General features: G+C 51.6%; 1 protein-coding gene across 2 annotated transcripts in view; it reads right to left on the bottom strand.

The window, feature by feature from the left end:
• Positions 1–4381: 4381 nt before the first annotated feature.
• DENND2A (DENN domain containing 2A) overlaps positions 4382–13144 on the bottom strand; it is a 57441-nt gene continuing 48678 nt past the window's right edge. Inside the window, exons 15-20 of one of the 2 annotated variants that reach the window (XM_033057375.2) lie at positions 10787–10964; positions 9425–9466; positions 8011–8128; positions 6611–6850; positions 5747–5833; positions 4382–5092 (exon numbers count right to left, since the gene is read on the bottom strand). In XM_033057375.2, the coding sequence (XP_032913266.1) occupies positions 5061–5092; positions 5747–5833; positions 6611–6850; positions 8011–8128; positions 9425–9466; positions 10787–10964 (697 nt within the window). In that variant the 3' untranslated portion in view covers positions 4382–5060. Of the gene's footprint in view, positions 5093–5746; positions 5834–6610; positions 6851–8010; positions 8129–9424; positions 9467–10786; positions 10965–13144 lie in introns of those variants that run through there. The other variant, XM_033057376.1, reaches the window with a different exon arrangement.

Raw genomic sequence — 13144 nt, forward strand, 5'->3', positions numbered from 1 at the left:
CTCTCCTGGGTTGGCTCTGCTGTTTAACAAGTGAGCTCCCCCTGCAATGGATGGAGGCATTAACTGGGTGCCTTTCCTCAACCTCAACTACTTCCACCCCTTCCTTCTGAGCCCACCACCTTTCCATCAGACACACAAACATTTACCATCAGCTCTCCCTTTACCAAGACTTTGCTTGCAGCTGTGGTTCTGCTGGAAGATTCTGTGCTCAGATCCATGCACCCACATGTGCACCCCGAGCAGGGACAGGGTGGCTGTGCCAGAAGGGTGCTGGGATGTTTGGGAACACAAGGGAGGGGGATCAGGGCCCACGTGAGCAGCTGGGTTTGCTCACAAGCTGGGAGGTGGGACACAGCAGGGGCGGGGGAAAAGGGCTGTGCCCCCAAGCTATGTCCCTGCACTATAAAAATTACCTTGGCTGGATCCAGAATCAGGGGGGAAAAGCAGCTTCTACCTCTGCTGCTGACTCCAACAGCCTTGACCAGGCAGGAGGACCCTGAGCAAAGGCAGGAGCTGAGGATGAATGTCCAGGTACTGACAGTCACCGTGCTCCTCCTGGTGCTGCTCTGCTCAGCCCCAGCACCATCTGGGGCACTGGGGCTCCAGGCTGGCAGCCTGGAGAGGCAGGCAGGGACTGGGGGCCCTGAAGGAGCCCCTTGGCTACCTGGACATGGAGGGGACAAGCTGCCTGGGCAGGGCTCAGAGAGGAGCCACCCTCTGGCCAACGCATGGAAAGTGATGAGAGAGGCACAGCCCAGCTCCAGGTCCTCCAGCAAGGCCTTGACCAAAGCCCTGCTGGGCAGAGAGGAGCAGCTTCCCCCTGGCAAGCCCTGGAGGCTCCCACTGCAGCCCTCCCGCAGCAGGATGGCCAGGCTGAGCCACCACCTGAGGGACTACGGCAAGTTCAACAGCGACACGGTAAGCACAGCCTGTCCTGGGACAGCAGGGCTTGTGCTGGGGGGTGCAGGGTGAGCAGGGTGCCAGGGAGGGTCACACAGCACTGGGGACAGCAGGAGCAGGTGCTGAGCAGGCTGTGATCCTGCAAACGTCAGGTAGGTGCACGTGAAGGTGCCCATCGCGAGGTGACACCCCCAGATCCCCAGCTGGGAGCTGGCAAAGCTCAGAGCAGAGCTGGTGGCTGTGGGTGCAGGTGGTGAACAGCTCAGGAGGAGAGTGCAGGTCTGGCTGCAGCTGTCCCCATGTCCTGCCCCAGCCCCTGCTCTCCAAAACCTCGTCTTCACTTCCCACAGCGCTAACGGAGCTCTCCAAGCTGTGCAATGGGCACAGCTCCTCCCAGCACTGCCCTGAGGGAGGCACAGCCTTTCTCTGCCCATGGGAAATCTCCACAGGCTCAGCACAGCATCCCACAAACAACCAGCTTCTCCTCTATCAAACCCAAACCACACTTTGGTGGCACGAGCAGACCTTGCCTTAACCACGAAGTGCTGGGTGACGCTGTGCCAGATGCCACTCAGCTGGGGTGGGTGCACCACAGCAAAAGAGCAGAGGCACTGGAGGCTGTGTTGTGCCTGTGGGGGCCAGCTTAGAGTGCTTCCAGGCAAAACCAATAATGAACTGCCTCTGGAAGCACTTCCTTGGGCCCCAGCTTCTCCAGCTGCTTGCAATGAAGCTGCTGCTCTAGCCCCTGGTGAGCTGCTTGTCCTGCTGCTGCAGTGATGATGCAGCTGTGACTGGGCTGGTCCAGCCACCACCTTCCTTCTCTCTGCAGCACTCCTGCCACAGCATCCAGTCCCATCCCTGCCAGAAACCCTCTGACTGTGGTGGCTGCCTGGGGCTCTACACCTGCAAGCTCCCTGCTGGCACCTGCAGCCTGAAATCTGTCTCCAAGCAGAGAGGTGAGTTCTAAGTCTCCTGGCAACTGGCACCAGGGATCCCCACATGCAGCAGTGGCTACAGAATCAACAACTGCATGGTGGATGGGACACTCCCCAAAGTTTCTGGGAGGGCTGGGATTTCACAGGTGTCCTGAGCTATCACAGAACACCAACAGCCTATGCTGGAAGACCAAGGAGGAGTGCAGAGTTAGGGATTTAGCCAGTAGCTTGGGAATCAGCAAGCGCAGTTCTGCACATCATGGGCCCTGCAGAGCTGCTCACATTGGTGTGTGAGAGCTGTTTAATTAGGGAGGAGCTGTCAAGGAGCAGAGATCACAGCTTTTAATGTTTAACCAGTGTCCTGACTCTCCAGTTCCCTTTGGTAAATCCATCCTGCCCCCAGATTGGCCTCTTGCCTCAGCACGTTTGCCTACACTCACGTGCACATGGTTGTGGAATGGAAACTCATCCAAAGCTACTAAACACAGTTTCCTGGTGCAGGAAACCCCTGGCATGTAGAACAGGCAAGTTTAATGCTGGAGTACAGTACTCTGTGTCTGTGTGTAGCATACAGGGCATCCCCAGGGTATGTGCCCTGTTCAGTGTTCTCTGGTCACCTGCTGCTGGCAGCCTGCACAGGAGAACACACAGACCCATGGTCAGAGCCAGAACAGATGCTCTTACGGCTTTTCCTTACAGGTGGCTTCCTCCAAAGCTTACAGAGCCCTCAGAGGGAGAATCAAGCTCATCTCAGAGCAGCACAGCTAAACTAAACCTGAAGAGGTTGTCCTGCAGCTGGAGATCAACACTTCCTGTCCAAGTTTCATTTAAAATCCTTAATGACACAGTTGTAAATGTTTTGTTGTGGTTTTTTTTCATTGTACTTCTCATGCTGCTGCTTTTTAACACCCCCTTTGGATTTTGTACACTATCTAGGCTTGATTCCCACTTTCCTGAGAGTGGCCAATAAACACACTAAATGGTCATGGAGTCCTGTGCAGAGCCCCCTTGGAGCTCCCCAATGAGGCAAACAGGGCTATTTCAACCCTTTTAAATTGGAGCCATTCGGATATTGTAGCAAAAGCTGCCAATATCTCAGCATGCTCACACACTAATTCAAGTTGAGCTAAGCCTTGGGCAACCTGGGATCCCTCCCTGCTCCTTACCACAGCTCCTGCCAAGGAAGGCCAAGTCCCACACTGTTGAAAACATCACTTAAGGAATGTGGAGTCCTCAGGAGCAGGCTTGGCAGTGGGGACCATGTAGGAGACCTGCTTCTGAGGGCTGGAGCTGAGCCACACATCAGCTCTATTTAGCATCCCACAGAGCTTTGTAGGCATCCTGGCCACCTTTACCGGTGTGGGGGTGACCCCAGCTTTGCAAAGCTTCATAATGTTTCCTAAAAACTCCTTTTAAAACAAGAACTGAAGCACAGCATTTGATTCACCTCGAGCCCCACTGCAGCTCCCTTCAATGAGCCACCACCACCTCCTGTGACTGTGAAGTGGCACCAATTTTGTTCAGCACACCCAAGGGGCAGCCCTGAGGGACCCTGGGTGGGAGCAGGGAGTAAATGCTGCTGGCTTCTCTGAGCCCCTCTATTGTTGCTTCCTCTGTCCCTGCACAGAATTTGGGGGGCACAGAGCTGCAGGTGCTGCCTGCCTCCTGCCTGGTGTCCAGCATTTACTGTGCTCACCACAGATCCACAGAGAGGTTGAGGTGGGAAGGGACCTGTGGGGGTCACCTGGGCCACCCAGAGCCATTTGCCCAACCTACCTGCTGGTATGGCTTCAAAAGGTTCCCAGAGCAGCACGGGACCCACTGCCCTGCTCTGGTGTGGAATGGAGGTGAGGTGCCCTGAACCCCACTGCTGGTCAGAGAAGTCCTCTCACCTGGCAAAGCCATGGACCACAGGGATCATTTCCAAAGCCTCTGGGAGTGCTGTGCAGCCCAGCCCAGCACAGCTGTAGCAAAGGTACCCACATTCAGCTTTCATCCTGCAACCCCACAGCAGCTGGGAAGGAGATTCTCCTCCACAGAGCAGACTCAAGGATGCTCCAGGTGCTCTTGCCCTCACAAGCAGTGCAAGTGTTAACAACTTTCACATGAGCTGGAAAAAAGCACTCACTCTGCCTCAACCTTGACTTCTCTGACACTTCCTCACCGAAGGAGGTCACCACAGACAGAGGAGAGGTGAGCAGCAGGCCCAGGCAGGAGCACAGAAGGCACCAGCAGACACTGCCCTTGCCTGTTTCCTGCTGTGCTTCCCAGCAGCAACACCCACGATAGGAGAGGGCAGCCCATCTGACCTTTGGGAAGCAGGTCTCCAGACTAGATCCTGCAGGTGAGCTCCACCGTGGGCTCCCAGACAGCTGCCAGGTGAGGGATCGAGGCCACCCCACCTCTGAGACTCACAGGGAGCTGAGAGCCTGGCCAAGTCATGGCTCCAGCTGCTTGATATCCTCCCTGGCTCATGCTTGGTGCTAGGTGGGATGGTGGGAAGACACAGCTCACCCCTTTCCATGAAAACACCATGGATCCACATGCCTTTTACACAACTCGCTTTTAATTACACTGCATGAGGAAAAGCCTCTCCTCGTGCCAAACTCCCTGGTACAGCCACCCAGGGAACTGGCTGGCCCAGCAAGTCCTCAGTAGGTTTAGTGGTTCCCCCTCACCCTTTTCCCTTGCTTGGAAGCTCCTCCTGGCCAGTCCATCTCATCCCTGCAGCTCCCAGTGTCCTTGCTTTGCAGAGATCTGCTTTCACACATCTCTGTTCCTCCCCTCCACGCCTGAGCTTTGCCTGCTCAGTCCCATGGGAATCCTGCTTTGGCCTCCTGCAGCACCAGGCAGAGAGGAGGCAGGGCAAGAGTCATTGGTTAATAACTGTTCTAACCTCAATATAAATAGAAAAATACAACCAAAGAAAGAATTGACTAGCTAAGAGATCCAATCCGCCGGGATGCCTGCAACGTGCTAGTGCAGAGTTCAGAGAGAGTGCTTGGTCCAGTGCTTGCTACTGTAGACATCCAGAAATGTGTCCAGGCAGCCCTGCAGCCATCCTATCCTCCTGCAGCACCACAGGTCTGTGCAGCACGTCCTGGCCGTGGCCAGCCTGCCCAAGGCTCCTGGGAGCAGGCTGAATGGGAGTGGTTGATGAGTCTGATTTATTGCTGCTAAATGGTAAAGCCATTCTCTTCTGTGGAGTGAGGATGTGCTCCGCTCTTACTTTTTGTGGAGGAATTTCATTTTGCTGCCTGAAGAGACAGAGAAAAGGAAATGGACTCCCCACAGTGACAGGCAAAACAAGTGTCATTTCCCACCTCTGTCCCCTGCTGTCCTGTGGGCCTGCAGAGCTCTGCCTATTCCCTGGAAGCAGAGCTGCAGCTGGGACCTTGCAAGCTCCCAGGCACACCCTCCAGAGCCCATTTGTGCAGGGCACACCAGCACTGCTGCTCTTAAATGGCCAAGAACAGACAAGAGGATCAGGGATGTGATCTTAACACCTGATCAAACAGCCAAGGTGTCCAATGACTTATCAAGGACTTCCAACCTCAGACTGGAGCTCTTGGCTAGTTCTCCCTCACAGTGCAAAATAGATTCAATTTAGAGTACTCCTGGGCAGTTCCCACTGCTGATCCCTAAGGGCAAACCTGGAGGCAATGAAAACTGTGTCAATCCCCCATCCCCAAGTCACTGGCTGCTCCACTGCCTCCTCAGACCCACCTGTCTCCTTTAGAAGACACAGGTACAGCTCATGGACCAATCTTACATGTGCCAGCACAGGGACACATGGCCAGGCACTGGATGCCACACACGGTCACAGGCCCTGCCACCCTTGAGCAGCTTCTGTGCTACCCAACAAGAAGCCCAGCCCTCCTGAGAAGCCAAGGGTTTTGCTGGTTCCTTACCTAGGCCTTTCAGGAACTTATTGACTCCACTCTGCTCCCCACTGGGAAGTGTTTCCAGGTACTCCTGAGCCCGTACCTCAAATAGACCTGCAGCAAGACAGAAATGAACAGCTTCTATCTTGTGTTGCTATAAATCCAAGCAAGAATGCCCACCTGAAAGTGTACTGTCTCAGCTTACCCACACATTATTGCACAGGAGAGAGAACAACTCACCCCACCTCCTCCATCAGCTGAGGCCAGATTTGGCACAGAAGCTTTGTTCTGCCCCCTCCCTCCCCACTGCAAGGCTGACTGAGCTGCAGGGTACAGAATGTACCTCCCTTCATTCTGCTACGAACACAGGGAGTGACATCATCTGGGGAATCATCATGCACAATTTACCTCTTTCACTCAGCCACCTATTCAAGCATCCCCTGCTTATTAATGCTCTGGAGGAAGCTGCTAAGCCAGCACTGAGCAGCAGCAGGGATAAAAAAAATTCAGCTGCAGAGCTCTTGGGACTGTGGGATAACAGGAGTGGAACTGCAGAAGCAGCTCTGGGAAGGAGCTTTCATCCAAGTTTTCTACTAGACAAAAGAACCATGACCAACTAGACACAAGAGGAGGACATGAGGGACTGCAAGCATAAACATCATTCCTGCAGTGGAATCCAATCTGGAATGGAAGAGGCACACACATGGAGGATACTACAAGGGTCAAAGATGCCTCTAATCCCAACCCCATGAAGAAACCACCAGATTCCCTTCTGGTGTTCCTGTACAGCCACAGAACTGGGGCTGGAGGTGGTGGCTGGGGAGCATCTCCCTGCTCTCTTAGGAACAACAGCAATTTCCAGCAGAGCAGAGCCCAGTGGGAGCCCCTCACCTCTGACCCCCTGCTTCCGCAGCTCCCGCTCCTGGATGAAGCCCCCAAACATCTGTGTCTCCATGAAGACCTCCAGGAAGCGCCGGAGGCTCTTGGAAGAGACGGATTTGCGGAAAGCCTCGCGCTGCAGGGTGCGCTCCTCCCGCTCCGTGGGGGTCAGGAACAGCGAGTAGTGGCCCACGATCTCCACAAAGAAACGCACAAAAGCCTCGGACACCACCTCGTTCAAAGGGCTGGTTTCTAAGGGAAACATAAAGAGGTAGTGAGGATAGTGCTGTGAGAAGGTGCTAGGAAAAGTCTCTGGGTAAAAATTTCCTGGGTTTTGTCAGATCCAGCCTGAGGTGAAAAAGCTGCTCAAGAGAGAGAGCATCCTAGGAAGTGCTTGTCATGGAAGTACCAAATTGCTGCTACTTTGAAAGATACCAAGATTTGTTTTGGTGCTCATTTCTCTCTGGTGGGAAGGGGGAAAGAATCAGAAGAGCAAAAGTGAGAAAACTTATGGGCTAAGATAAAGAGAGTTTAATGGATGAATCTAAAACTGTGTGCACAAGCAAAGCAAAATAATTGATTTAGTCAGTAGCTCCCATGGGCAGGCAGGTGTTCAGCCCTCTCCAGCAAAGCAGGGCTCCAGCACACGTGCTTTGGGAAGACAAAATGCCCTATTTCCAAATGACCCCCCACTTCCTCCTGCTTCCTGCAGCATGACTCCATGAACATCACTCCATGTGGAACATCTCCTTGGTCATCTGGGGCCAGCTGTCCTGGCTACGTTCCCTCCCCACTCCCTGTGCACCCTCAGCCCTCTCACTGGTGGGGTGGGATGAGAGGCAGAAAGGTGTTGGCTCAGTGTGAGCTCTGCTCAGCAGCAGCTAAAACATCCCTGTATTACCAACACCATTTCCAGCACAATTCTGAAACACAGCCCCATAGCAGCTGTGGAGAAAGCTGGCTCTGTCCTAGCCAAAACCAGCACATTCTCCAGGCTCCTCTGCACCAAGGAGATGCCCACACTGTCTCCCAAGAGAGCTGTGTCAGCCCAGTCACCCCTGAGCCACATGGGGCTGCAGCTCTGCAGGTGACTGTCCCCTGGAGGAGCCTGCATCACTCATGGCCAGCAGCAGAGAGAAGCCTATGAAACCCCTCTGAAAAGGAGTACAGGTGCTCCCTGGAATGGTAAGGGAAGGATGGCCAGAGCTGGGAAGAGATAAGTGCTGCTGCTCTTCACACAGAGAATTGTTCCCTGTGCGCTGGAATACTTCATACAGTTTAACCAAAATCCTGATCTACCCCAATACCTGTGGTGCTAAATTCACTACAAGCCTAGTTCTCCTCTAAGAAGTGACAGACAAAAAAGGGTCAGGAAAAGACAGGTTTTTAAGCTGAAAGGCACTGTGCTTTACCCTGCTTGCCATTGACAGGACCCTCCTCCTTGTCACTTGCCAGCTCATTCCTCTGCTCCAAAATGTGCTCTAGGGCAGCCTGCAGCTTGCGGGGCAGGATGGAGTCCTCATCTTCCATCTGAAAGACAGAGCCACCTCCTCAGGGACTGGGGCTGGGACACAAACATCTCTACCCTGTCCCCAGCACAGCAGGGGGAGCACTAGAGATGAACCATGAGGAGAGAGAGAAGGCACATGCTTGGCACATTCCCAGCACCAGCCAGTACAGTACTATCAAGAAGCACCAGAGGAAGGAGAAAAGGGGTGTCTTTTCCTAAATATTCCCCTATTCTGGAGGAATTTCACATGTCTGACCAGAGAGGCCCCACCATCTGCCCTGCCATGAAGAGGAGGTGTGTGAACAATGCTGGCACATGGCCAGGTGAGCAGAGCCCCTGTTCAGGCACCAATCCTCTTACATAGGCATAAGGAATTCCCAGGAAGCACCAGAGCCAAGGAGCTGCCAGTGACTGTGCAGAGCTCCTACCAGCCCTGGCTGAGTTGGCTGATTCAGCTTAAGCCTCCAGAAGAGAGGTGCAAGGCAAAGCATTACCCCAGCGCCAAGGCAGCTGGCAAGTGAGGGCTGTGGGAGGGCTTGGCCTTCACCCACACGCTGCTCCCTGCAGCAGGAGAAGCATTTATCCCATCTCAGTCAGCTGCTCCCTGCAGCAGGAGGAGCACTCATCCCATCTTCTCATCCCATCTCAGTCATGGGCTGAGGCACGGCAGAGACCGGCGCTGCCAGCGCTGCTCCATCTGCCAAAGAGCTGCCTGGGCCAGGAGTGTGTTTGCTCATTTATCCTCTTCCCTTCCTCCTCCCCTTCCCTCTCCTCCTCTCCACTACAAAGGGAAGTGAAAATCAGCAGGCAATCTTGCTGCCATGTGCCACCTTCCTGCCTCTGACCCATTGAGTGCAAGGACCACAGGGAGAAACCACAAGCTCTTAAGGCAGAAAGGATGTCAAAAAATCACCAAGGCTCCCTTCCCACTCCGGGCAGAGCATGTGATGGGAGATGGACTGACAGACACAGGCTGGAAGAACCCACACTCCTCCCCAGCAGACAGTGCTGAGCCAAGGATTTCCAGCTCTGTCCTCTGCCTTACTTAAGGACCCATAGTGCTCAAGTGCCAACATTTTCCCTCTTAAAATAAAAAAAGAGAAAAACATAATTCCCAATGGTTTAATCCTCAACAGCTGTGGTTTGTGATGCTAATGTTACATATATACACAGCAAGCCTATAATGCTGCTGACTGCATGCCCTGCCTCAGTTTTTGAGTGGGGAGAAAGTGATCCATCCAGCCAGGCAAGTCAGCAAACACAGATGGAGGCAAGTTATGGAGGAAAAAAGGGAGAAAAGGATTAGCTCTACTCACCTGTCTCAGAAACCGATTATTTACAAGGTCAACAACGAGGACCTAAGAACGAAAGAGCAAGAATTAAAAGGGGAAGTAATTATTTCCATCATCAGAGTTTATCTAAATCCGTAACTGCTCTGGAGGAAACGCTTCCCTGCTCCTTCTACCCACCCCTGCAGCTGGAGGAAGCACCCAGCATGACCCAGGGGCAGAGCCCTTGTTGTGGCTTTCTGGGGATGTCACTGCAAACCACAGCCAGCTTGGACAGCAGCAGGCTGTGCTCCTCACAGAGCAGAGTCAGAGCTCCATCCTTTCTCCCTGTGTGCTGTGCTGTGCTGCTGTCTGCTGGGAGGCAGGGAGGGAAATCCTTCCCTCAGTGCAAGAGCTGAAAGAGGGATGCAGGACTGCAGCATGGCTCTTTAAAATGCTGTTTGTTGTATGCAGATGATACAGCAATTCATGTGTTGTGGGTAACAAGAACCTAGCCTACAGCATTTCAGCCACTGCTGTAGGCTCCTTTGAAGCCCCTTCCAGTTCTGATTAAAGTGCATTATATACTTTTCATTGCTGAGCATCCTAATACATAACAACTAATCAATATCTTGTAGCCTATCACAACTACTAATATTATTATATTTATGTTACTATGTTATAATTACAATCAGTTAGTATGTGACAGCTTAAGCTAGAAGTTGTTTTTCAGTTTTCTTGCAGTGGAAAATTCTGAGACCTTTTTTCTACTCGCAACATTGATGTTCTTGTTTGCCTGTGAAATCTTTTTCTTGGTAAAAACATCTGTTTGAGGTGGATTTATCCTTTGCTTTGAGCTATAAAAACCCCTTCCAACTCACATACTGACATTGCCTTTGCTTTCTTAGTTATCTAGTAAAACTGGCTCAGCAATTCTTTTCTTCTATATCAAAACTTGCTTTCATTTCCATTCCTTCTTCAGATTCTACATTCAAAGATCTTTCTGCTAAACGTACACATCTGTGAGACCTTCCTGTCAAATCCCTATCCATCCCAACACCTCAGCACGTTCAGCCTTGCTGTGCTCACCCTTGTGCCCCAGCAATCCAATTCTTAATTATTTATTGCAATGATGAGGCACCTGTGTTAACCAGAGGGTTATCCTGGCCAGGCTAATCACACTGAAGGCTGACAGGATTTGCATGCTGCCCACAGACAGCACAATGCATAAACTGGTATAAACTGTGATAAAACCATCAGCAGCCCCACAGTGGGAGATTCCAGCCCCCAAGCTGTGGCCAAGGCTGGGGTAACCTTAACCCAGCAGAGGATGAGAGCTCTCTGGCTAAAAATCAGCTCAGCCCACAGGAAACAACGTGGAGCAGGGCAGGGTGTGCATGCAGGGCTCACCTCCTCCACGGGCAGCTCCTTCAGGCGGGGCAGGGAGCTGGAGAGGAGGCCGATGAGGAAGGGGGTGGGCGAGCACACGATGTCGATCATGGAAGGAGGCAGCACGGGGATGTAGGTGTGCTGCCAGGTGAAGGGGTACAGCAGGGCCACCGTGGCGTGGCAACACTTGGACAGAGTGCTGGAAGGCAAAGCACAACCAAAGGCAAAGGTCAGTGAGGGAGTGAGGAGTGCTTCCTAAAAATCAACTCTTCCCTGATTGATCTAATTACAGTAATTTCACGATTATAAGCAGTACCTGACTATAAGCCGCACATTACAATACAGAGTGTGATAAAAGGTATCTATTCTATCACCATCTGTTGAGGGTGGGGGCAGTGATCCTTATCTCCATGGCAGATATTCTGCTAATGGGCCATCCATTGAAACCAGGCAGGGCATTGTTCTTTATCTTTTCACAACCCATCCTTCCTCCAGCCAGTCATTTTCTGCTCATGGCCATTGAGTCCCACTGTGGGACTGATAAAATTACTGCAACCCATTGGAAGTTGCTCCAGCCAGGGGGAAGAGCCCAACATTTCTTACCAAGATAAAAACAGAGGCTTTGGGACACTAAGGGAGCCCCTTTCTCCACTGGACTCCAGAGGAAAACCGGATTTCTCCACATCACCACTGGACCTCTGGAGGGAAACTGCACCTTGTACAGGAGCACTGCTCCAGCTGAATCACATCTGTCACTGCAGGAGGATGCAGCCACCATTTAATGGGACTGCTACCAACACCCTGCCTGACGGGGTGTCAGGTTGTACTCTGACTGTGTCAGGGTTTGGGGTTTGTTTCTTTGTAGTACTGTATTTCTATTTTAATTTCCCTAGAAAAGAACTGTTATTCCTAATTCCCATATCTTTGCCTGAGAGCTCCTTGATTTCAAAATTATAATAATTTGGAGGGAGGGGGTTTACATTCTCCATTTCAAAGAGAAGCTCCTGCCTTTCTCAGCAGACACCTGTCCTCCAAACTAAAACAGCAACTTTTCGTTCTTTGTCCATATATAAGCCACACCTGATTATAAGCTGCACTTCCGGGTTCGGACCAAAATTTTAGTCAAAATGGTGCGGCTTATAATCGTGAAATTATTGTACTTGGGGCTTTCCCACGTTTCTGACCCCATTTTTCATCTTCAGAAATTAGTGGTATGACAAGAGATGGGTTCTACTGAATCAGAGAGCTGCTGCTCCCGTGTCTTGATGGAAAATATCAGATAAACACATCATCTCCTAAGCCACTGCCTTTCCTTAGAGAAATGAGTTCATTCTCTGGCAGGAGTCAAGCAGGATATCCAGTTAGCCATGGCAGAGCTTGCCACAGGGCACCAGTTATGCATCTGTTCTGGGTCTGGAAGCATTTTTGTGTGTCAAGAGAGGAGGAAGGCTAGCTGATGTAAATCCTGTATATATAACAATATTTTGTTTTACCAGCATCCAGTAAAGGAGGAGGGAGAGGAAGGAGACTGATGCAGCATGGAGGAGCCATGTGGACATAGAAGGATGCCCCAGCTGGCTCCCATTAGACTCCATGGGAGAATTTACATCCAGCAAGCTGGGTTTATTGCTGCCTTGAGAGGGAAGGGGTTTGATGGGTGTGGACTTGAGCTTGCTCTGAAAAGTGAAGGCTGCTTTCCCTCCCCTCCCACCCCAGTTAAGTTTGGTGGATGTGCTGTATCTCTGAGGCACACGGAGCAGAGTGGTGTGCCTGGGGGACAGCTGGCTGGCTTCCATCATCTAAGTTCAGGTTAGCAGAACAAAACTGTAGCTGCTGGGACATCAGTGTGACAGTACAAAGTAATCAGGCAATAAACATTGTTAAACACATGTCACTTTTTGGAGATAAGGACATCCCAGGGGAGAGGCTGGAATCTGCTTAACCTGGAAATTTTGAGAAAGATGTGTGTTCTGAGAAAGTCTCTTCACAAAATGGGGACAGTTTCATCTCACTTCACTCCCAGAGTCTTTTTTAAGGGGATACTCTGTAAAAAGAGAGGAAGACTCTTCAATGGCTGTGTTACAGACTGGTAGCTTTAAGCCTTTAAATGGGAAAAAAGCCTTCTGTTCCTTGTTTGGGAAGGTGTGAGTGTATCCCCCTCCCTGCATTCTCTCCTCCAGGCTGCCTCTCTGTTGCTGCTGTCCTGCTGTGCCTGCCCTCATCAGCAAGCCCACACCTTGCTGTGTCTATCACAAATGCAAGGTAGATAATGAATCTGAGAAGCAAAACTAAAATAATGAGAAAATACAGAGCTAGCAAGAAACAGAAACATTAAAAAACAAACAAACAAACAAAAAACCAGAAAAAAAGTGGGAATAA

Source organism: Catharus ustulatus, chromosome 4 (genome assembly GCF_009819885.2).
Source record: "Catharus ustulatus isolate bCatUst1 chromosome 4, bCatUst1.pri.v2, whole genome shotgun sequence".
NCBI lineage: Eukaryota > Metazoa > Chordata > Aves > Passeriformes > Turdidae > Catharus > Catharus ustulatus.